The sequence below is a fragment of the Strigops habroptila genome, chromosome 4 (genome assembly GCF_004027225.2).
Source record: "Strigops habroptila isolate Jane chromosome 4, bStrHab1.2.pri, whole genome shotgun sequence".
Taxonomy (NCBI): domain Eukaryota; kingdom Metazoa; phylum Chordata; class Aves; order Psittaciformes; family Psittacidae; genus Strigops; species Strigops habroptila.
In genome coordinates, this window is record NC_046358.1 from 23,225,945 (window position 1) to 23,252,098 (window position 26,154).

The 26,154-nt window shown below is 35.3% G+C and overlaps 1 protein-coding gene across 6 annotated transcripts in view; it reads right to left on the bottom strand.

Annotated features, from left to right (window-relative positions):
• Positions 1-26,154, bottom strand: part of PPP2R5C (protein phosphatase 2 regulatory subunit B'gamma) — an 81,503-nt gene that overhangs the window by 2,920 nt on the left and 52,429 nt on the right. For 3 of the 6 annotated variants that reach the window (XM_030481199.1, XM_030481204.1, XM_030481203.1), the window contains 11 exons: positions 21,172-21,282; positions 20,496-20,588; positions 20,267-20,397; positions 17,730-17,789; positions 15,126-15,234; positions 12,939-12,992; positions 10,222-10,392; positions 9,547-9,674; positions 7,882-7,983; positions 5,377-5,449; positions 2,942-3,058 (listed from right to left, as the gene is read on the bottom strand). In XM_030481199.1, the coding sequence (XP_030337059.1) occupies positions 2,942-3,058; positions 5,377-5,449; positions 7,882-7,983; positions 9,547-9,674; positions 10,222-10,392; positions 12,939-12,992; positions 15,126-15,234; positions 17,730-17,789; positions 20,267-20,397; positions 20,496-20,588; positions 21,172-21,282 (1,149 nt within the window). Of the gene's footprint in view, positions 1-2,941; positions 3,059-5,006; positions 5,146-5,376; positions 5,450-7,881; positions 7,984-9,546; positions 9,675-10,221; positions 10,393-12,938; positions 12,993-15,125; positions 15,235-17,729; positions 17,790-20,266; positions 20,398-20,495; positions 20,589-21,171; positions 21,283-26,154 lie in introns of those variants that run through there. The other 3 variants (XM_030481202.1, XM_030481201.1, XM_030481200.1) reach the window with 3 other exon arrangements.

Sequence of the window (26,154 nt, forward strand, 5' to 3'; positions counted from 1 at the left end):
ATAAAAATATAAAAAAGTTGGCCAAAAATATTAATTAATAAACAGTTAAAGTATTTTTTGCACATCAGTAGGCTCATTTATAGGAAAATTAAAGTAAAATAAAAATAAAAAAAAACCACATGAGAAAAAATTTATACCTTCTCCTCTTTACCCAGTTTCAAGTCCTGAACCTATTTTTTTACTGAGAAGCAGTATTACAAACAAGTAAGAAATTCTAAGCTATTAGCAATCTTGGCATTACTACCATGATTATCACTTGATAACATTTTGAAAAATAAAATTATCTTCTCATTTATTTTTCATTTTGTCTCTACATTTAAGATAAATGATTTTTTTCCCATGCTTCTAGTTACTTGCACTATTCACATATCTGAAAATTTAAGCTTCTGCTCTATTATTTTACTGATGCTCTCTCAAAGCCAGACAGTACTGCTATCAAAGTATCTTTAAACTATGTAATGGTGTCTTTATATACCTCCCGTGTCTCACCCTGATTTGCCTTTAGATCGTAGAATCATAGAATAGTTAGGCTTGGAAAGGATCTAAAGATCATCTAGTTCCAACCTTCCTGCCATAGGCAGGGATGCCTCACAGCAGACCAATGATGTTTATTCATCTTCTTCTATTAAAAAGTCCTTATAAAAACTGAATGGCTTTTACTTAGCCATTGATTTACTAGCATGTTCAAAAAGTAAGTCGTGGTGGTCAAATTTTATTGTAGCAGAGTATACCCTAAAAACCCTGACACAGTCTGGTACAGAAAAAAAATAATCCTGGTGTGTTTTTCTCAGTCATTCCATCACCTCTTCAGTATTCTGCTACATTGCTGACCTCTGGCATAAACCTTACTTTCACTGAAACTGTATTGATCTTTACACAACTCCTCACTTCTGAAGTTTTATTTAAAAAATAAACTAAGCTGTCATTTTGACTTGCTCCTCCCCACTGATAACTGCAGTACTTCTTGTTTTAGCATAGTTTCTAATGGTACTTAGCCAGGGGTACATAACTGTCTTTCCAGTGTTCTCTCAAAGACTGATGCAAGTATGCCAGCTTGCTTGCTTTCTGCAATACCCTAATCCTTGATCAATCCTTTTCTTTCTTTGTGATCCAGACTTAATCAAATCAAGCTCATCCATTAGGATTGTGATGCATACATTTTCCATCTGAAACACTACCAATGAAGGTGTATATAGGCCCAACATCATAGCTCTGGAAGTTGAATTCTTTGTAGAAAAGAAGTCAAGACCTAGGTAGAGCCCTCTGGTTTAGTCTGGGCTGCCATTACTCTTTGCACATTTTGTATTGCATAACAATGACCCAAATCCCCAAACACTTTAGCAGCTGGGACTGGTTTGTTCTTAACTGTTTGTCCCAACTACTAGTATATCACACTTTGGCTGATTTTCTTCTAGAACTAATCTTAGAGCACTCAGACGTAGCAGGTACAAGCCTTCATTCCCTCTGGCCAGGACAGAAAGCGAAGCCAGGTCTCCTATATCTTGAGAAAATCATTAGGGCCTAGGAAATAGCATAGTAAAAGATGGACATTACCCTTAACACAACTCTAAGATTAAGCAGTACTTGTTTTTTTTCAATAATCTTGTACACACTCTCCTCCACTAGAACTGGTTCTAGGCTCTGGAGATGTGAAAGGAGGACCCTCTCCACATCACGTGGGGCCTACCTAAGCTATCCAAGGTCCGAAAAAAGGCAGAGCTTTAGAAATATATTAAGCCCAGTACTCCTCACTGACTAGCTCTAACAGCATTCCCATTAAGGGGAATGCTACCCTCATTCACTGCTCTCAACAGGCATGTAATTCAGCCACCAAGAATTACATGTAATGCATAGGGGTTCCACTCCAGAGACAAGTGTTCAAAAAACAGCAATCACTGAACATGTCTTGGATGCATTCTGGTATTTCTTTTGATGTCAACTTTCATTCAAAATCCCACAGTACAAATAATAAATAATCTTGCAGGACAATGACACTGGACTTTTAAGAAAGTAACTTAGGAAGTTAGGTTGACCATATGCTTATTTTTATTAAATTTGTTTGATATGTTGGTTCAAATTATCTTTGATCTCAATCAGTTTTTCTACGTCCAGCTCATTTCTCTGGCCTTAAAACTTTGCTGGATTTAGAGATATTCGTATTACTGATACTGCTACCAGACATCTTGGTGATACTGCAATGCTTCCCGGCACCTCTCCGTTTTCTGTCAGCTCCAGGTTTAAATCTCTAGTTTGAATGTCAGCATTCTAGTTCTATTTAACTGAAGTGAAATTAAAAATACCTGAAGATTACTAAGCCTTAGCTAAAGATGAGAAGACTGGAATGACCTTGAGAGTCCAAGGACACTAGTAGGTAATGGAACATGACAGATGGTGGACTGAGGAAAATGACCCATTGAGTGGACAAGACAAATGCATACTTTACATATTTTTCAAAACATAGTAGCTTTAGCCTCTAAGGCGGCTCTGAACAAAAAACAGAAATGTCATCACGGGAATCTGACTATAAACATTTATACATACTTTATACATTTTCCTACAAAAAAACCCAGCCTTACATAGGGAAGAGAACAGACTATGATGTGGTAGAGTTCAGTTTTATTTTTAACTATCCTTAAAGCAAAATCATTGTTCCCATCATGACACAAAACGTTATTTCGAAGTGAAAAGAAAATGAAAATTTCTGTAGAAGAAATGTCAAAAAAGAGACCATACAGCAGTTCACAGGCATTAGAAATAACACTGTATTCCTGGCTGGATGGTACCACTTAGAAGTAGCAGCTCTAAGGAACTTTATTACTGTAGGATAAATGGTTATGGTGCTGTAAATAGAACCTAGATTTATGGCTATGGTTAACAGTCATTTGGAAAAAAAAAATAAAATCATAATTTAGAGTACTTTGTTATCTTCACATGGCTTTACCTGACAAGCCTCTTCTTTCACTGTCTTTTTCAGCGTCTGCAAATCTTCAATTAAAGGCCCATCTGTTTCCATTGCAACAGGACTGTTCAGCAAACTTGTGTCACTATATATTGGGTACTAATAAAATGCAAAGTGTTAAAATAATCATTCTTAGTAGTAACACCTAAATAGTAAGAGTGTATTTCAGCATTTGAACGATATGATTAGCTATTTGAGATTAGCTTCAATATCTTATGCTTCCAGGCACCAAGCAATAAATTTTAAAATGGAACTCCAATACTTTCACTTGGCAGAAACATCCTGTTGAAAAATATAGTCAGAACACACACACACACACACACACAAATTATGTTTGATTATCTGAGGTTGAATTTTAAAATATTCAGATTTTGCCAGTATTGAATGTCTATTTTGGCAAACATTTATCTGAAACCTTATCAATACATTGTCTAGTGATTGGTGAACAGTGTAGCAACCCAAACACAATGATATTACTTTCTGGTGCAGTTCCATGTTGGAAGAGAAAACACACTGTTAAAACACCAAATATGGTTAATATAAGTTTATGGTAATTTCAAAACAGAATATTGAACTTTTCTGTCTTGAGAAACAGCCTCTTGCATGTAAGCTTACTGTACAGCAAACTCAGTAATTTAAATGGTATTTTAACTCAGATGAAGTGTATGTGGCCTTGAAATCAAAACTAATTTAGAAACACACACACAATTTTTCATCCATTTTTTCCTCATAATATGCTAGTATCTGAGTGTAGCAATAACAATGCAGGTGAGAAAATAGAAAAAATGATAGCAAGGATTTAATGAATCCAATTACAATGATCTAAAAATCTTAAAATGCATTCTTGTGTCAAGCAGAGTCAGGAACAGCTCTGAACAGCAATTGTCGGTAATTAGACATATTAAAAATTTAACAGAAATTCCAGGAAAAAAATTACAACAATTCACAAAACCCTTAAAAAGCCATTATATAGAGTGCTAAAAGCATTTATAACCTTATGTCAATTCGCTGGAGCACTTCATGTTCAAATTATTTTTTTTTGTAAAGTATTTATTTAATAATTTTTATTTTTTTAAAATGCTCCTCAAGCACACTATGCAGACCATACTTGTACACAGGTTGTGTTAATGAGTTTCAGAAAATGTAGTTACAAAAAATTACTTGGGAAGAAACTAATTTTCTATTGCAAGTCAATCCCCTTATTTAGCCAGACATGCAATAGTTCGTCATTTGCAACAGCAAATGACCACACATATCAAGTACTGTTCAAGCAAGGCTTTCATATGGCTTATCTGATTAACAGAATGTTTTATCACTGAAAGTCAAGTGCTACTTTCATATGAATCTTTTTTGATTAACTTAGCTCATCTGTTGTCAGCTGACATTTTGTTTAACAAATTTTATTTCAGCAGTTTAGAAACTGTCCCCTGAGAAAAAAAATACATTTATGAAATTCTGCCTTCTTAGAAAAAAGATGACACTATACTCTGTTTTAAAATAACGCTGAGATCATAAAGTGTCCCACTTCTGTATAAAGAGTATTATTACTCCCTCTTCCACCTCTTGAAACTCAACTAGATCATGTAAAGATACAGTACAGTAAAGTTCTTGCTGCGGTAAAGTAAAATTCTGGCTGCCAAGTAAGTGAAATGCTTGGGGTCTTTTTGCCCATAGAAATAATCAATATGACAGAGATAAAGGAAAACTGGCAGCATTCTCCAAGCAAATAGGGGAAAAATCCCCAACCAAAAATATAACCAAAACCACGCAAGCCAAACCATCCCCCTCTCCCATAATCTCAAAATATAATGGATAGTCTATCTTTGTTTCTGTATCAAAATTTCAGTCACATCAAGTAATGTAGGTTACTTACTAAAAGGAAAAGCAAATTTTCCTTTGGGTAAGAACCTGAGGTGCAGGTTCACCAGAAGACCAGCCCAATGCAAGTTAGGAGAACAAATGCAGCAGACAAGAATGAACATTATTACTTTAATCCATTAGACGCAGAGGAAAACTGACCAGTCATAACTCACAGTTTGCAGAAAGATCTCTTTTGTAATATATTGTTTGCAAAACAGCTTTTCAAGAGAAACCAATTATGGCATCTCTGCTTTCCTTAATTTTGCACAATAACTTTTCAAACCGCAATACAGTATCTCCTCTATACTCCTGTATACAATAATCTCCTAAGAAAAGGAAAAAGTACTTCATATCATACTTCTCAGAAACCTTTTTTAAAAAACAATTACTTGCACAAGCGAAAGTTACAAATTTTAAAAGTACTTTTATTGTATATATTTTCATAATACAATTGGTGAAATTGCTTTATTTCCATGATCAGTAGGACCTGTTTTCCCCACTGATATTTAACAAAACTAAGGTATTTGAACATGAACATGTTAATCTTTTCTAAATACCTGGGGATTTGATTTGGCTAGATTTTCTATTTTAACCCATGCTTCTTCCCGTTCCTTCAATTTTAGCTTCTCTCTAGGGGAAAAAAAAAAAATTAGAAGCAAAAATAGCAAAAGCAGCTTGGTGAATTTTGTATCACAACTTGGATACTTTCTTAGGCATGAAGAAATTCACTGGAAGTCAAGAGAATAAATTATTTGGCTATGCCTCTTTTAGCTTACTGCCCAAAATACCACTTCCTGTTGACAGGATAATTGGCATCATATCAATGCCCCATGATCGCAAAGGAAAAAAAAATTCTCATAAAAAAATAAGCTGGTATCAGCCAGTTTGTTGCTTAAGGGGGCCTACAAGGATGCTGGGGAGGGACTCTTCATTAAGGACTGTAGTGACAGGACAAGGGGGAATGGCTTCAAACTTAAACAGTGGAAGTTTAGGTTAGATATAAGGAAGAAGTTCTTTACTGTGAGGGTGGTGAGGCACTGGAATGGGTTGCCCAAGGTTGTTGTGAATGCTCCATCCCTGGCAGTGTGCAAGGCCAGGTTGGACAGAGCCTTGGGCGACATGGTTCAGTGTGAGGTGTCCCTGCCCATGGCAGGGGGTTGGAACTAGATGATCTTAAGGTCCTTTCCAACCATAACTATTCTATGATTCTATGATTAATAACTGTACATTAAAAGACTTAAAATGAAAACAGAATTCTTGATCTATGTTGAAAGTGTTTGTGTTTCAACTTTGTAATATTTGAATTCTATATTGAAACATAAGAAACTAGTATCTCATCATAAAAAAGGGCAGAGATTCTTACTGTCTGTCAGCCCAATGGCTTAAGGTAATAGTTTAAAGGAAAAGGTCCAGAGACATCCTGAATTTAACAGAGAAGTACCCAACAAAGACACATTTATCCAAGGGAGTCCCAAGCCAAGAGGGATGACATGAGATGCCTTTTTTTTTTCTCCTCATTAAAGCAGGAAAGGTTTGTTTCCTTCTGCCTAACGTAGTTTAAAATGGTAAAATGTAGGGGGTTGTTTTTAACTCTTTCTTTCTTACAGATAAACAACTTACTGCAGAGACTAGAATGAACACCTGTCTTTGAAAGCTGGTAGAGTTTAAAAGGGCTTTGAGCTTAAGAGTGCTGAAAATGCTCTCAGGCTTCAATCATAGAGCAGATGATCCAAATGTAAAAAAAAACCAACCAATTGGACAAAAAAAGCAGTTATATTCAAGCACATACAAAATTTGCCCTCAAGTCTCAATTAAGTTCAACTAAGGGGAAGAACTCTTTAGCCCCCCCCCCCCCCCAATTAAGTTCTTGTGTGGTAGGGGATTTTTTTTGGTTTTGTTACTACACCACTCAGCACTCTGCCTGCCTTAGTTCACACCCAAAACGCCACTCAGAAGAGGTCCAGAAAACCAGAGAAGAAAAGTTTGCTTTCACATTTAAAAAGGATTCTACTTATTTGCTTTGAGGGAAGAGAGACTTACATAGCCTTTTTTAAAAAAGCAGATGTTCACGTTTCATTATCTATAAACACGCACACACACAACTTAGATACAAGCTCAATTCTACCTAAATTGTAATAAGGAACTTCAAAACTTGGACAAATCAATCCCCATTAAGAATTTGTACTACTTCCAGTATATTGGTTTAAAATGGGTGTGTAATTTGAGCCACTACTTGAAGGAATCCCTGTTCACTTTGAAATTAAAAATAGAATTCAAATTCAGGTATTTTCAGTACCCACTTTCTAACTATACTCCCCAACCCCTAAGGCGAGAGTGAAACCATTAATACTTTTAACTTCTCAATCTCACTTTAGTAGGCTTTATAATATACTGAATATTCAAAAAACTATGTCTAACAAAATTGGAAATGGAGGAACAGAAGATAAGTGACTATGATCATAAAAGCTGCATTTGGGAGCATAAACCAGAAAAATTCTAGGTTCTAAATCCCTGCTCTGTTCACTGGCTTATGCAAGAATATACTAAACTCAGCAGGAGTCTTCTGGCAGTTAGTGTACAAATGCCCTGTATTACAATAGACTAACAGCTTTATTTTGGGTAGTTTTTAGAAAAACATTCGCATATGCTGAGACACAACGCAATGCTTTAAAATATTGGAAAAGTGTTTTGGGAAGAACTGAGTGACAACATGAAAGAAAATAACACTGGGTAAATAAAGCATGCTAAAATAAACACAGGATGTAAACTAAACTCTTGAATTAAACTCTCTTACACTGGGCTCCATGAGTACCCTCTCAAAAAATTTATTTTTAGGAAGATTGTGACCCCCAGCAGTATTAGGTCTAAGACTACATAAGGCATCCTACTGTTGAGGAGATTTTTCAGTTCATCTATAATAAGTTTCACCAAGTCGATTTTGAGACTGTTGTACTGTAATCGAATGGGCAACTTCCCCGCTAAAGACACAGTAGTTTTTCAGAGATAAAGCACTCTGAACAAATTATTCAAGAACAGACAGACACACTGACATGAAAACTTACTTCAGTTTTTCTGCTTTAAATTGCTGTGTGCAGTCATCGAACAGTTTTTGGTTCATCTCCATGAAGAGTTTCAGAGCATTGTATATCAAGCCATGTATTGTCCTATAAGTAAAACTTCTGGTTGAAACTCAGAGTACTTTAAGCTTTGAAATCTATTTTTTTCTGGTCAACAGTAGCCAATGGCCTACATAACTGGAAAATTACATCATTTCAGAATAAGTGGAAACAAAACTAGTTAGTGGCAGTTTCAGTTTACCCTCAAAAGGGCTAACACAAGTACTAAAATTACCAACTTTGAATGCAGCTTTCTTTCTCTACAGTACTACTCATCACTTTTGGTGTTTGAACTTCATTTTTAATAGTAGATGTATTAATACAGGATCAGTTTTGAAATTTAGTAGCTGACACCAATCAGACTAGGGTTATTAGAAAAAATGCAAGATGACATTAAAGATCTTGATTTAAGTAACTTACTGGCAGCTGACAAATTCAAGGAAAACACTCCAACATTAATGATTAAAAGGAGCATGGAAAAGACACCATTCATTTAAAGAACTGTCACACAGCAACAAGCACCCACTTCAATGCAATTATGCCACACACTCTAGAAAAGCATTAGAAAAGTGGAAAACATCACAAAAAATAAACAAAAGTAATCTGCTTTATGAAGCACTTTTACAGAGTAATTTACAGTTCCAATCTGTAATCTACTGTTGATAATTAAATCCAAAAAGCAATCCATTCAATGATTACTTTGTATCATACATGTGAGCTACAAGTAAGAGTGCAGCTGTACTGGGTAGCATGGCTTCTGCTCAGAGTAAAATGAATGCAAGGCCTTGAAAGCCCCAAAAACCAGCCAAGAGTGATCCACATTTACTGTGTACAATTGCATCACTGAATCAGAGTTTTATTAATGAGTACATTATTTGTTATTGCTTACATCCAGTGACAGTAACCAATTACTTTAACATCTCTTTATTTTCCATTTCTTTTCCTGTGTTTAGTGGCACACTGATTTCTCATTCTTGGCCAACCCATCAGCAGCCCTCAATTCATGGCCAGCACTAGACTGTGATACTTTCATCATCCCAGCAGTTGCACAATAGCTCAAACAAAGAGGCACTTTACAATGGAACAGCTGCAGAAAGGAGCTGACCAGGACTGTTTTCATGCGTAAGTACTATGTTGTTGTGGGGGGGGAAAAGTGAAAATAGTCAATGGAGAAAGAAGAGAAAATAATAAACAGTGTGGGGGGGAGGAGGAGGGAAGGAAATACTGACTTGATCTACAATATATTCCATTAGAATGCAGAAGAAATGCAAAACAGCAAAGATGTTAGAGATCAGAAATCACAGAAATACTTTAGAAGTATCTGAACTACAGATTCATGCCAAATTTGCTTCATATTAATAAAAATACATCATGGATGACATGCACTAAAAACACTGTTTCTTGTTTAATGAAAAAAAGGAAAACCTATCTTCCTTAGTTCTTAATATTTCCTAAAAATTTTGACAACAGTAGTCTCCTTATTCAGCAACGTGAATGTCATAAACAGCTCAACATACTTAAAGCTAGCAACTCAAATATCTGAACCACTTCTAAGCCTAAAACTAGACATAAGTGAAGTAGCAGAATTTTATTTTTACAAGTGTTTCTTACTTGTTCCAATGTGTCTTTGAATTCCGGTACAAGGATGGAAACATGATGGGTAAAATTTTTGCTGCGTTATCACTAATTAAACTCATAATATATTCATTATTCCAGTAGTATAATGCTCGCTCTGCAACCTAAGATGACATGAAAAAAGGAAAACTTCAGACAACCTCTTATAAAGAGCAAATAATTGAAACATTTGACAGAAATAAGGGAAAGGTAAGATTAGATTTTGATTTTTCTAGTGCAAATGGAGCCATGGAGCTTATGGAAAATGCTACAGAAAAATTGCTTTTTCCTTGATAGGGACATGATTCAAACTATAACCTATGAACTCTGAAGTTCAAGCAAAGAAATGTTTTCCCAAAGAAAGAGTATTTGTAGAACTCTATTACAAGCAGTGAAATGCAAACACTATGCACTGGAAGGGTTTATGTACTTCTGAAAACAGTGAGCTTTTAAGTTAAGCATAACACTGAAGTGAATCACCCAATATGAAGGCACATACCACCCTCTAGAAAAGAAACAATAAAGCTAACATCTGGATCCCCAGAATTTAACACAGAATTGAATACTTCTTTTGGGCAACAAATACAACCCATTGAATAATAGTAGGTACTACCATTAACAAGTCTGCTTTATAAAAATGCTCATATTAGAGTACACTCAGTATGTACGGACCTGGAAGTGTGGACTGGACACACATTTGGCTAGCTGTCTGAAAAGAGGCTCCATAACTTTTACAAATTCAGATGGTTCAATAACATCTAAAATTTCTTCTAGTTCATTTAGAAACATGACTTCTTTTGGACTGTGAGTCTTTGGCCAGTATTTCAGCAGTGCCATTACAACCTGTAGAGACAAAGTGAACATAATCTTCACAGTAATTTGACTTTATTGCACTAAATTTTATCTCATCAAGATGTCTGATATTTTAAACACAACTCAGGTATATTGTCCCATGTGACAGCAGTGATCAGATATGGTTCAGCATCACAGAAGTAACTTTAAGTTAATAGTTAATAGATCTAAAAACACTTCTTTGGAAAATGAAGTTATACATGTAGAAGACATGTTCAAAAATAATAATCAAAAGACTAGAGAGTGACCTGACCCCCAACTTAGCATGATCAAAGTGCAAATCTGCTGTTACACTATGGGGAAAATTATCTACCATTTAAGCGAAAGCAGCTTTCAATCTCTAATTTCTTGGAGCTGTACTCCAAAGCTTAAGAAATTAAGTTTTATGATTATATTTTAAGAAAGTATTTACTATAAATACCCAAATTGACAGATGACCAACAAACTCTGCTTGTGTTGCTCTTAAAACATTGAGTTTTATTTAACTGACTAAATTACTGTAATCACAGATTTAGCTTTCTTAATAACTATTATTTACCCAGCTTGCTGAAGCAGTTTTTGCCTAGCAAACCATGAATACTCGAAAGATAGATGGGTGGGATCCATAAAAATGTGATCTGAAGGAAGTTGTCTGTCAGTTAGCTCACAACTCTTCAAAAAAGAGTCTATACATCTGTGGAAAATGTTTCCCAAATCTAATTGAAAACCAGAACTCTCTTAAGTACTGATATGTAAGTCAAAGAATTTAAGTCTGAAAAGTGATACTAGCTTAGCAGTTAAAATGTATTTAGACATCGTATTTATTCGTGTAGTTACTGATTACATCATAATTTATTCAAGAATCTTTGGAAATATACAAAGTTATATTGAAGGAATAACAACTCTTGTTCTGCTAGCAATTTCTGATTTAAGAAAAATACGAGTAAACACAAATGTGTTTGTTACGAAAGAACAATGATTTTTCCCTAGAGATGTTAGTTTTCAAACCAAAGCATAAGATTTTATACTTTTTTTAACCATAAAACCTGTTTTCTATCTGTGGCAATTTAGTACCAAAGAATATTCAATTAGGAAGACAATTTCCTTCGAAGGATATTTAAACTATGTTAAATACTTTAAATTACTACAGCACTCAATCTTAAATTTAGATATTTTGACGAGTAATTAATACAACCTTGAACATATGAATTTATAAATGCTTTTGTTTTGTGATTAAAAACTAAAAAGCCATATAAAGAACAAAAATATGACAGTGTCTGTCTAGGCCTAGATGTAGACGTAGAGTCAAAATCCAGAACAGTACAGACTTCTGGAAAAACTCTTTATAAATAAAACGTATATTTTGTCTTTTTATATAGTTTAAGAGTTGCAACGACTCATTAGCCTTTCAGAGAACAATTTTTGCTCTCATTTAGGGGGGAAAAGAAAAAAAGCAGTTTCTATTTTTGTTTTCTGAAATTTTTATAGAAGTTCAGCTTTTTGTATGAAAGCAGATACTATGTCCTTGGGAAATTTATGGAGATTTTTTCAGTAAGATGTCAAAAAGTCTCATATGACAACGAGAAGGGAAAACAAAGAGTTTTTTGTTAATAACCAGAATTTCTGAAGGACACCTTAGTACTTCAGTGATGCATGTGTTAGATTTTTAAATAATGTTGTAATCATGTACTAATTTGGGATCAAAAAAAGAAAACAGACTTGGATATGTATTAGTTTGGATTTGTACTAGGACATATGTAACATCCTAGCCGATTTCTGGAAGCAAGCTAAGATTTCAAGATGTCATATAGCACAAATGACAGAATGTCTGACATTTGATAACTTAACAAATATTAAAAACTCAAAGTCAAAGAGAGTTCATGCTCAGCTGCATACTCCATTTGTTTCAAGAATCCCAGTTCCCATTTTAAAATGGAAATGGTTATAATGTAATAATGTGCACTTTTCTAACAACAATCATTTTACTGATTGCTACTTAGTGATTAAACACATTAGTTCTTACCTACTTCATATTGGGTTTAATGAGGCAAAGCACTATATACTATCAAGGACAATTAAAAGTATTCATCTATGCAATTATGTGCAGCCAGACCAATGTCTGTTTTTGTCTATGGTCCAAACTTCACAGACATGAACAGGATCTAACTCAAAAACCTTGCATTAGTAGGTAGCTCCGTGTGCCAGAAATCTGTGTTCCATCATAACATCAGTCTCTCTATAGAGCACAGTTCAGGCAAGCTGATCTCTGACTAAACCGCTTCTGCACTGACCATCTCATAACCACACAGCCAGAACAAAATAAGCAGAATAAACTCTGCTCTGTTTGTAAAAGGTATGCTCTTAATGTTTGTTTTAATTCATTTTGGACATTCAAACAACTGTTGGAAAAACTGAATTTGACAGATCAAAATTATTAAATATGTGACTCTTCCTAATAAAAACAATTACATATCAGTATTTTGATCCTCAAACTCCCTTAAACAGTCTACAGATGAAAGGAATATTAATATTCCAAAACATATAATAATGGAACTTACTGGTTCTGTAAGTGTGCTGTCCTTTTCTAAAAATTGAACTACACAGTATGCCAGCTACAGAAAGAGAGAAAGATATTTATTAATGCTCACTGTGAAACAGAAGCCACTTTGAAATCACTAGCATAAGTGGAGAATGCTACTAATTCAAATAGAAACACAACAGTTTTTTCTGTAATTTTTCAGAAATTATTTGGCAGACAATTTAAACAAAAGGGTAAATACATTTTACCAATTTTTCCCAACCTTCCCAAGTCTGTCCTCACCTTTTTCTGGGTTATAATAGAGGCAAACACATAATGTGATGTTTTCTTTTTAGATCTAGTACTTTGCATTTCAGCACACTTCATCTTTTCAAACACAGGATTTAAAAATCACTATCTTGTCCTTTAAAGTGCTCTCCGCTTGCTAACATTTTGGAGTCCCATGCTGATTTAGTAAGTATTTTCTATTTCATAACCTTAGTTAAAAATGCATTGAACAGTTGTAAATCTTAGGATTTTCTAGACATGAGAACTAATGCTAACTGTGCATCTCAATATAAAGCGGATACAAGCTGACGCTGAGGTATTTACCAACCTCAATTCTGAGAATCAGACTGTCTATCTGTGCCTGAACGGTGAACTATTACACACACCCCTTTAATTTAATAGGCCAATGGTCCCAAAGTAAATGGAAGGATCACTGCTTAACCATTTTTCTAGTGTCTCCCCATTTATGGAAGTTCAGCTGATGAACCCAGTTCCTCTCTGATGACTGCTACTAAGAATGTCCCTAAGTAATTTGAGGAATGTACAAAGATTACACCCAGTGTTCTCCATTATTTTACAATAAATTTGAACTGGATGTAGAAATTAGCTCTCTTCATGTGTATCTGGATTTGGCAGCAAATCCTTCTGAATATCTGCCACTGTTGCAATGTGAATTTCTGTGGGTTTACTTTGGTGTTTCACACACTAAGCTCACTCAAAATGCTCTCCTATTTCATTCAGTAGGACATGTAAGAGAGACATTCCCTATGTCTTCTTTTTGCTGATGGTAATGAGGAATGCAGATCACCTGAAGGTTTTGGAAAATTAGTTTGTGAATTAAGAGGAACAGATAGAGACCAATCCATCACAGGTAGGTAGAAGAAAAGGTGGTGATCACAGATGCCTGCACTAGTTGAAATTATAAGAAAGGTCTAATTGGCCACATCCCAACAGGTTGTGTTCATAGCAGTAAAAAATGGGAAAAATATTTTTAAATGGGAGCCACTCTAGCTTACTACTTCAGCAGGAACTGATTTGAGCCCCAGTAGGCAAGATCTAAAGTAAATACTTATAAGCATCTCTAATTGCTAAAGAATTATAATTACAGAAATGGTGTTCTTAAAAATACAAGTTGTTACTGCTTTTATTTGAAGAAATGGTACTTAAAACTCGGGAGTACTTGACTCTATGTAGACAATGTTCAACTTTCAAATTAAAAAAACCAAAACCAAACCAAAACCAAAGCTGCGTAACGACCTCTGAGAAAATTTCAGTCTATCATGATACTGTATTTTCTCTAATATTGTATGATTTCCCACTCTAGAAATTCTGAATAGAACTAAGCTCAGCACAGAAAACACACAGCTGGTTTATAAGCATGCTACAACTCATATGCGCCCTTTTTTTCTGTTTACTTCTAAAGAGATCTATAGATATAAATAATGATGTCCCAGTAAATGCCCAATTCTTTTCAAGTTTTGAGAAACTGAATTCAGCTGAAATTCTCCATGTAGTTTAGAAAAAACTGTTTATAGATGACTATCATTAAAACCATACTTTTCTGCAATTTTTGTATGTCTAAACATTACAAACAAGAACTAAATAAAAAATTTTGTGTGTGGTTGTATCTCAAGGACTTTCACATTAATGAACTACTTCATGTGTTTCAGCTATAAACATTACAGTGCTTTTTTTAAAAAAAGGTATTTATTTATATGCAAATACATATTTTAAAGTAATTCTACACCACCACCACCCCACCCCACCCCGACAAGTGAGGCATTATAGGTACATATATTAAGTAATTTCCCCAAGGCCAGTTATCAGGGAAATGTTGGAGCTTAGAACAGAATTCACATCAGTATGACTCGAGTCCCCCTGTCCTCTCTAGGCAAACTTACTTTAACACTAGTATGAAAAGTGCTGAACAAAAACTTACCTGTGGATGGTAGACACTGAGTGATTTCACTTTGTGCAATGGTAACAAAACCTTCAATAAGAATATTTTGTGCTCTTCTTTTAATGGTAAGGCAAATCCATTAATTATGCTGCCAGGGAAAGAAATTTAAAAATATAAGTCAGTAATTATACAAGATCTGCACTGCTGTACAGCATTAACATCAGTTAAAATATCGAGAATCCTACTGCCCATTTAGTATTTTAAATTCTATTTTATTACTCTAATGCTTTTCAATAACAACGACAGAAGGCACCCAGGCAAAAGGAACCTAATATACTCCTATTAAAAAAAAAACAAATAAAACCAAACAAGCCAAAACCAGAACCTCACAAAACCATCAAAAGGTACAAAGTTACATGTATTTCAGATCTCAAAAATCAGATGATGTCCCAGAATTAAAGCTTACCAAACACTTGCTTATCCTTGCTGCACATGCTTAATTTTCACTAGTAATGATCACACAACTATTTTTGAGGATACGAATTATTCCTCCTGAAGTCTCTCAATGCATAATCTCAAAAACCCATTACTACATTAACATTTGTATGGTTTCTTGCCACAACTTCCACATACTCAACAAATACACATTAACTTCATTAAAAAACAAAAAAGCATGTCTCCAAGATGTTTTAAGGGTTGTTAAACCACAGAAAGGAGCAAAAATGTGGGGCAAGTTTGGCCTTGATTGAATGTGAAAAAATTCTGCAGTCCTGTCAAAAGATGATTGTCAGAAAAAACATAACTGCATTAGTAATTCCTACTGGAATTGTTCATTTGTCCAGAATTATATAGCACTTAGCAAAGAAAAAGACATGAAATGCAGTACTTCAGCATGAAATTCAATTCCTCTATTTCTTACAAGTCGAAACTCAAGAACCCAACTAAAAACTTTTACTCCTAAGCAGCTCTGTGTCAACAACATGCTGTGTTAAACTCCTTACTGGACTGGAAGAATAACCAATATAGAACAGTTACAGCTCAAGAAACCTCATTTAACTACTGGAAGTTTTGATTTGGAAGCCTGAATGAAAAAAGAAAAACCAACCAAATATCCCTTCCCTCCCCCCCCAAAAAAAAACCAAACCCCAAAACCAAACACAACGAACAACCTTAACTTTTAAATTTGTAACACTTAAAGCTAACTTAACGAAACCATGAATGAAAAAGCCTGTGACTTAAGTAACAGTTTTGAAGATTTAGCTCCATATTCTAGTATTTAAGTTTTACATAGTCTTCAGAGTATCTTGATGAGTATTACTTGATTACAGGATGTTGAGGTCATGATGGATAAGTAATTCCTTTAATCATTGAACATTTCAATGAAAATTAAAGAACTGTTCTGGGGAGACGTGTAGACTTAGAAAATTTTAAAACATTTTCCCAATTTCAACAGCATTCTGGGCTGCATTTGGAACAGCATTGCCAGTAGGTTGAGGGATGTGATGCTTCACCTCTGCTCAGCCCTGTTAAGACACTGCTGGGCTCAGTTATGGGCTCCCTAGAACAAGAAGGATGTGGACATACTGGAGGGAGTCCAGTAAAGTGCTGCAAAGATAACAAAAGGGCTGGAGCATCTAACATACAAAGGAAGGCTGATAAATCTCTTTAGCCTGGAAAAGAGAAGGCTCAGGGGTATCTTATCCATGTGCACAAATACCTGAAGGGATGGCGTGAGGAAGAGTCGAGACTCCTCAGTGGTGCCCACTGGAAGGGCAAGAGTCAACTGGCACAGGAAATTTCATTCAAACATAAGCAAAAAAGCTCTTTATTGTGAGCATGGTCACACATGGGAACCCGCTGCCTAGAGGAGCAGGGGTGGGAAGTCTCCATCCTTGGAGATACCCAAAGCCCAACCACACACAATGCTGAGCAACCTGCTCTTGTTGACATGTTGTTTTTATGTGAAAAGATATGCAAACACCATAAAGTAAACCTAACCAAGCTTTTAAAGTGTATTAATGTATAGTAAAAAACCCCTAACCAAACAAAACCCAAAACAACCCCCCAAAAACCAACAACAACAACAAAGACCAAAAGCAAACAAACCAACCAAACCACCCAAAACACTTGCACATGAATTACATAAATTAGTTGATAAAAAACACTCTAGTTTTGATGAGGCTATCAGTTTTAAGTTGTAAAATTTTCAAGGGCTTTCGGATGCATCACTGAAATTTGCAAAATAACAGGATTAACAAAAGGTTTCTGAAGTTTCATAACCTGTGCTTCCTTGGTGTACCTGCTATGCATTTAGTGATGTTGGAAGAACTTTTTAATAAATTTCAACTCACTACATTATTTGTATTTGCTTTACAACTAATATTAATTACAGGGATCCTAAGCTAGAAAAGATGACTTAAAAAATAAGATTTAAAAAATTGTCACATCCCAAAACGTTGCCACAAGGTTCAAGATTTTGCTGTGTTTCTGCAATCCTACATAAACCTTATACTCTTCATTAAGCTCTGACATGACGTGAAGCTATTTTAATCTTGTCTCAAAGCAATCTGCAATTCCCAATTTGATTTTTAAAGTCTACTCTGAAGACCAAGCAAGTTTAATTAAATGAAACCTACAACTTACCTTCCCAGTATTTCCAGTAATTCTGCTATGCCATTGTGATGTTCTGTTTCATAAATAAACCTAAATAAAAAGCTTTATTCGGTTACTGCTGAAGAGAGATACAAATCCAACACCAAGATCCCCATCTCACATTACAGGTAGCCTTGACCTCCCAGGTTTTAGTCACTCAGTAAAAAGAAAATAGGAAAACATAGTGGAAAAGAAACTTTGTAGAAAGATAAATCAATAGCACATCAAGCTGCTTTCAACCTTCACACTTGCCTGCTCTTTTTTCCCCACATTTAACAAAGCAGCATGCACTTGAGCTTTTTCCAATACTCATATTCTATGCCATTTTAATAATGCAAAACTGAACACAGCAAACAATGCTTTAAATATTAAAATAACACAAGAGCATCTGGCATAATTAAATGCCATAACTCAACCTTCTATAGCACATGCAAGCACAAGGTGTTCAAACAGTTACTACTTATGGGTCTAAAAAGCTCTTTGCCATTACAGACTTCTGTGCAAACAAAAGGCTCTGTAAAAAACAGAGGAAGTAAAATTTTTCCAAGTTTTCTGTTGACAGAGCACTGTAATTTACTAGGCGGTCACCCAGCCGTCCCTCTTCCCAATTACCTGAGTGTAAATTTATTGAGAAAGTGCTATGCACAATGTTTTTTGCAAAAAGCTACAAAAATTCCTGCTTAAGTAATTTGACTAGTCAGAAAATATTTTTAATTTGAAAATTTGTCATAGGCAGACATTAACAGCTACTTTTAAGCTGGAGTATTTGCTACAACTGTTTTTTCTCCTTAAAGACTCTTTCCATACAATCCACTACAACAACAATTGCAAGCAAAACTAAAGACGACGATACAAAACGCTTTGGACTGAATTAACAGGAGCATAAAGGTTAAATAATTAAAAAAAATTAATATTTTGCAATAGTAAAAATAGAGTAATGCACTATCAGGACCGAATTCTGGCAATTCTGGTCAGTGACTAAAAGACAAATAGAGACCCACATTTCTTAGCTAAGCACAATAAACTGACAACTTGCAGGTAAAAGTATAAGAAAAGGAAATATTTTGAAAATTCTACACATACTTTAAGAGCTCTTAAAGAGCACAATCCACTAATTCAAGAAGAAGTCGAAACAACTTCCCTCCCTTGTCCTCATGTCCATTAGCTTACATTTAGATGCAAAATTTTTAAACTTCCAGCTTCTAAATATTATACGATTAAGTGAGGTTTTCCTTTTAATTTTACCTCCATTACAACTTGGTAGAGAAAGGTAGTCTGTACAGTGCAAATCCTGTAATCTCCAATATACATTTCAGATTGAAAACATTTTTTATACAAGCTATTACAAAGTTGATCTAATGACCAGAACATTTCTAGGTCCCTCAAAAGCCCTGTACCAGAATTATCTGTGTTTGAACACTTTGCTTCCATTATCCCTAAAAATAAAGTGCAAGGAGTGGCAAATAAAAACACTTTTCAGAAGTGAATTTTAAATACACTGTGATGCTGTTGTACTATCTGGTACAGATATTTTACAAAATTATGCATTTTGGAATTAATCTAATAAAATCTGTATCGGGGGGAAAAAGGTACATCTTTATTTGAAAGATACACCTGTACTTTTATCCTTTGGACATACTGGCTCTTGACATGTCCAGTCAAGAGCAGTTGTAAGCAAGATAGTGAAGGCTTACTAATTATGTTAAAGTAGCCCCTCTGTCTCTCTTCTAAAGGCTTACTTGTTACCATGGGCAGGGAAGATAAGCTCCCTCTACAGCTGGTACTGCTGGGTGCTATTCATGAGATGGCACTGAGTATGTGGCAGCTTTTTGCTATTTTCTTAAAGGGATAGCATCAAACATTCATTTGGGGATGAAAACAGCAGTGGTAGAGAAAAAGGGAAACATGATGGAAGGAGTGTAAAACTGATACACCATACCATTATTTGTAGAGAAAAATACAAAAACTAAAACACTAAATTGAAGGCACCGTAATTTTGCATGCACACTTGACATAATATGCCAGTAAAACACACACTTCTAAAGAGCTTTGGTAATACAGTGGATTAGGTTTTCATCTCTTTTTTTTTCCCCTCCTTTGGGGATAATACACACATTCATTCTACGACAATTAAAAAAATATTTCATGAGCCCTAAATTGTTCATCTCTGTTCTGAGGAAAGAAAAGGCAGTAAATATGTTCCTTCAAGCAAATTCCAGATCTCTCATTCAACTTGAGCCCAACTTTTGCATTATGGAGAACTACATTAAGGCTCTACTGTAACACAAACACTACTACGCAATAAGAAAAAAAAGCCTTACAGATAAAGATAACCCAACCACCCACTGAATCACACACTAGCTCAAATTTCAGCTGCCAAATTTATGCTGTGTGCAAGACTACCCTAATTTGTATCTCCCAGACCGGCACTAATTATTGTCAAATGTAGCAGTATTTGGTAGAAACTTTAGAGTACTTTTAGTTGTATACATGATCACATGCATCAGAATACAAAGATACTAACATACCTATAAAATATATTATTAATTTGTTTCCGGATGTAAGCTCTTAGGCCTAAGAATTTCCCATATATTCTGTGAAGAGTTGTTTTAAGAAAATCTCTTTCACGAGGATCTTCACTGTCAAAGAGCTCTAAAAGCTGCAAAAAGGGAAAAGAAGAGATGCACTTTACCTGAATCTAATGCATTGTAAAAATAATTTAGTGCTTGAAGTTAAAAAGTCTTTTTTTTACCTCACCTGTAATACAAACTTCTGATCAATATATTTCTTAGCTATATTGGGTTGAAAATCTGGAGATTCTAAAAACCTTAAGAAAAACTCATAAACAAGCTGAAAAAAAACCAAAACAAAAATAATATTAGTCTTTTAAACAAGGAATCATTTTATAAATAGCAAATTACCAAAATTGCTGAGAACTGCACTGTTTTTATTTATATACCACACAGTAAAAACTTTGCTCTTGCTCTCCTGACAAAGTACAAGAACTTAAGTTTCTTTAAAGTACTGCTGAGCTCCATCACCAGATTCTACTCAAATGACATACAGCAATCTAGTATTCATCATTCCCAGAAGTACGTGTTTTGAACGTTCTCTGTTCTCCTCTGTCACAGCACCTCCGAAAGCTAGAGCTGTGCTGGGCTCAGATCAAAGCATATGTTCAGAGTGACAAGCAGAAGCTCATTTAAAATCATAGCAGTTACATCTGCACCACAAGATACAATGAACCTTTAATCTATAATATACTGGGTTGTTTTATTATCATCAGTTTAAATTCAAGAAATGTATTTTAAATATTGTGGAGAAATGTAATTGACTTAAGACAAACACATAACAAAAAATTCTGAGTCAAGAAACAATGACTTTATTGTAAGAATTCTGTTAAGATTATGATGTCCTAGTCTTCATTAAATACCTGTAGATGAGGCCATGCAGCTTCTAAGGTTGGTTCATCTTCCTCTGGATCAAATTCTGCTCCCGTTGGATTGGAAGATGGTGGTAATGTTCGAAACATATTAACTGCAAACTGAAATCATATGTGCCTTTAAGAACTCCGAAACAAGGGGATGATTAAAAAAAGACTTCACAGATGGTTTTGACTAAGAATTCTTTTGAACTATTTTAATTAATATTTGCAAAAATACAAGCTATGTAACCCAGTTGTTTAAACATGAGCTACATTCTTTGTTAAAGATTTCTAATTTGGAGAACACTTTCCTGTGCAGTACTCTAAAGCGCAAACCTGTCAGGATGTATTTTGTGGGGTATTACTCCGATCTCTTTACACACACACAATTTTAAAAGCCCAAGCAAGTGTATATAAAATGTTTACACAACATATATAATATATATATACACACACGCACACTTTACAAGGCTTTGCAACAACCCACAAAAGGGGGAAGCAGAAGTAGAGATGCGAAAGGAAGATTACCCACAGCTGTTCTTCTCTGTAAAATATTATCAGTTTCATTTCACACCATGAGTGTACACATAGGGAAACACTTCAAAACGAGATTTTCCCCCCAGTGGTATTTCTCTTAAACCATGTCCATCTACCTGACATCATGGGGGCATTGAGGTGACAGAAATGCATCTCCCGATCCTTTCATCTTTCACTTTGTCTGAATTCTCAAACCCCTGAAAACCACTCATCATCCTTGCGGAAGTGGAGCAGACTACAAAGATGAATTGATTTTCAAGTTGTTGATACATACACACACAGAGACACATTATTTTTGCATTTCCAAGTGCTTGTCTAGACTCATATTCATACTATATATGAACTGAAGTAGCACTCTTCACAAACCCCTTTAACATGAAGAGTTTCCAAGTCCCTAATAAAGACAAAACATGCATTCCCTGTCATATGGATAGAAACCTTTTCTTTGAGATCCTGTTTTAGTCAAAACAACCTCATCACTAAATTCATGTAACCTTTTTATCCGAAAAATAATCAGAACTAATCAAACTTATATCAGTGTATACAATGCATATAATCAAAAATGCAAGTAAAACACATTTGTTGGCTGAAAAAAAGAAATCTTATGTGATTTTTGGGATAAATTTACCATGCATTCTCAAGAGTAACCTTACCTAGAGTGGTGCAAAGATTTAAAAGATCTGCAGTACCTTAAATTCTCCCCCTGTAACGACAGCTAACAAAACCATCTGGCTGCTTTGTGGATAAGAAAGGAACAACTAGCTTGTGCTTCAAACGCTTGTTCTCATACTGTGAGGAGTTAATGATTAAAACTTTACTGAGCAAGTTGGGGGGGACAGGTTTCTGAGTGTGCCATAAGAAAACCCGACAAAACCTTTATCTGTAAATGCAAGACAACTATAGCTGTCAGTACTGAAAAGAGACTAATTCCTCAATTCCACTTGTAATCCAGAGTATTAGCTAAGGCAGACATTGATAGGAGACAACCAAATTGCTGAGCAAGTAAAAAAGTGTCATCTCTTTAGCCATGTAAGCACACCGAAAAGAAACTTTGTTCTATTTTCTTGCTTACTCATTATCAAATCAGTACCAAGCAGTCTAAACTGATTTTTGTATAGAATTAAAAAAAAAAAAAAAAAAAAAAAATCAATTCAAATTAGCATACAGTCTCAAACCACCTCCACAACTTCAAAATGATCCTTTGAGACAAACGCCTCAGTCTCTCAGCAGCTTGAACATGTTTCAGAACCGATGAGAAGATTGCCAAAATAGAAAGAGCAGTGTACTGTCCTCACCCTTCATAGCCATTGAGTGTACTGGGCTCCATAAAGAAATTATCTTCAAGTCTATTCCTCCTTACAACGCTGAAGTAAATTCTGCTTTCAAATCCACAGCTCATTTTGTGCTTCATAGAAACATCAAGATATTTAAAAGTAAATTTTGGTAAACATTTGCTCACAATGAGAATGGTGGGTATGCTGAATGGAGAGCACATCCTCCACGTATTTTATCAAGTCAACTGCAGCTGGTGGCATGGAGCTTCAGCATAAGGCATACATATACTCCATCCTAAATAGGTACCACAAGTACTGGTAAGAGTTAACATATATGCTAGTGCTGTAAGAGATTGGAGGTGCCTTTTTACAAGTATTTAGGAGAAAATTGGAGAATACATTTGCTAAGTGTGGTAAAGTAAGAGACAACAGGGCAGAGAGGCTGATTTGTCAGGAGAAAGAAAATTCTTCACAAAAGGCTACATCACCAGGAGCAGCAGAAACATTTACAGAGCTGTTTCAAGAAAGCCAATACTTGGCTCAGCAAACATGCCAGTAAAGAGCATCTCCAGGAACAGCTAGGATGAAAAAACAAAAGATCACTCCATTGGAACCTGCACTGAACTGAATGTCTTATTTGAGGATTCAAAAGAACATTTTCTTTATTTCATCAGCTGAAAGGTTCCTATGCTGTCAACAAGTGTGTAATACACAATTAAAGGAAAAAAAAAACCCTAAACCTTACAAGTTTGAGTTTACTCAAAATGTAGCTATTCAGAATGCAAGGTCTACTCCAATACAAAATTTAAAATCTATTCTTTATGCCTCAATTTCAGTCTTCGTTAAGTTATTACACTCAAATTCCATTGCAGCTAATAATCACATGTGCCATACACACATTTTTATTCTCAGGTTTTACTCTTTTTTTTTGTTTGTTTTTTTGTTTTTAATAGCATCAAAGCTTTCTTGCTGATCATTTGAAGATTACTCAAAAGCTCTGAAAGATTAAGTTGTCTCGGTTTAAAGATGCTACTTTGCAGAGGAATGCATTCTACCCATCTTTGGTAGGATTCTGGGAAAAGCATCAGAATGCCACATTTCCTTCCCTCGTCACCTTCTGACTTCTTCTCATTAACACCTCCATTCACAGTTTAAAATAATGCTGTGAATTACCTATTAACTGGCAGGGCTAAGGAGCATATGTATGTGCTGCCCTGCCATCTCACATCTGACAGATGGCAGAGCAGACAGTGGGAGGCAGTATGAAACTGCATCAGCTAAATCCGCAAGGCTTACATCATATTCCCATAAAGGAAAAGTCATCCTCATGCTTCAGAATATTCCTTCATTTCTGCAGCTGAGATGTAGGTCTGATACAGAGAGAGACTGGTGTATCAGAGTAATTACTATTTCAGAGAATTAGAAGTAAAGCTGAAATATCTTTTATGTTCCCCTTTTAAAAAGTATAGCCATCAAGCAACTAACAACTTCCAACCTTTGTTTAAAAACAAAAATTTACAATAATCAATAGTCTTCCAAGAAAACAAACCCAGGAAGACTATACTTGAAATTTAAAACTTGCTAAGGTTTTTAAGCAAATGGAAGAATTAGCTGCCTCTAGATGAGCAAGTCTGAGGCTCTTGCTATAAGAAAAAGCCAGGTCATATAGGGTGCTAGGTACAATGATTTATATCTTTTATTTTTGAGGATACCAAATGGAAAATCCCCTACAATAATTTGTTCCATGAGCAATGGAACCAATGAAGCTTGATTTGATCTGGCTTGTGTTTTATATCCTTGAACAGAACATCAAAATGCTCAAATCAATGTGCATCATCTCTCAGTGAAGGCACAAAAAACCCTGAAACTCTTGTCTATTAAACCTGAAATTTCCCTCAGAAGTACTAAGTAAACGTAGCTTAAACACAACAGCTCCCCAGCTCCCCCCCGCCTCAAACCCCACAACATCTCATCAAATTTATGAAGTTTGAGTCTTTATGAAAACTGGGCTAGTGTGCCAAAACTCTCTCTGTGTTATTAGCACAAGACAATACTTGACTCCAAAGGATGTAACTAAGAAGGATGGGAGAACGAAAAAGGAAAAGCAAACCACCTGCATTTTTACCACGTTACAGATATGTTTGTTGTAATGGTAGTTATGCACCCTGTTTTTCTGGTGGCCTATTTTTGTGTAATGCTGGAGAATATTTTCAAGCAACTAAGCATCAGAGATATTGTTACACATTTTCTCCTCCTTTCTCCTGAGCACCTGAGTGAAGCCTGACACAAACAGTTCTAAATGACAAGGTATATAATCTGAAAGTCTGTGCCTTCTACATTTGCGTGAACAAAGCCACCCTAATAGCTAAATAGCGTCACAAGTAGTATGCTTCTATTCACAGTAGCATTTCTTATCTTAGACCAAAGATCAAAGAAAAAGAAACCAAACAAAACCTCACGCCTGCAAAACACCCAAAACAAAAATGTAACTGCAGGAGCAACATAGCTGTTTCAGAACAGATGACCAAAAACCCCGAAACTTGTTCCATAAAAGAAGCCTAAGAAAACCTGCTATCTGAATTTAACCTCAAAATACTAGTCCAGGGACTTACATAGCCTACTGCAGTGCTGTGTAAGTCCCATGCAAGGGAACCTCCCGCCCTTCAGAACCTTGCACATAAAAAGCATTTTAAATTCACCGAAAGAGTTGTCAAACAGATGGTCCATGCTCCCAGCATAACAGCAGCAATTGAAACAGCAGCCAAATTCTGCACCAAGGTTTATTAAACTGACCAAAGTGCAGACTTCATTACCATTAGTTGTATGTGAAAGCAAAGAAAGTTTATATTCTCCTTAGCCAAATGTATTCTGGCCATAAGTGTTTGATGGAAGATGATAACGCAGGAACATAAAGCAAAAGTTATGAAATTATGGGCAGTTAAGACTTCTTACACAGAGCAAATGCTCATGTCTGACTTAGATATTCCAGAACTCGAACTCCATTTTACCTAAATGAAATCTCAGCAAGCTTATTCTCTTTCATAACACCCCTTTCATTAGTGTCAATTACTCCAAAACAAGCAATCAATTACCAAAAACCAGAGATACAAACAAGCTACCAAGACATGGAAGAAGCCATGATACCACATCTCCTCATTAATCATCCTCAATGCTTTGTGTA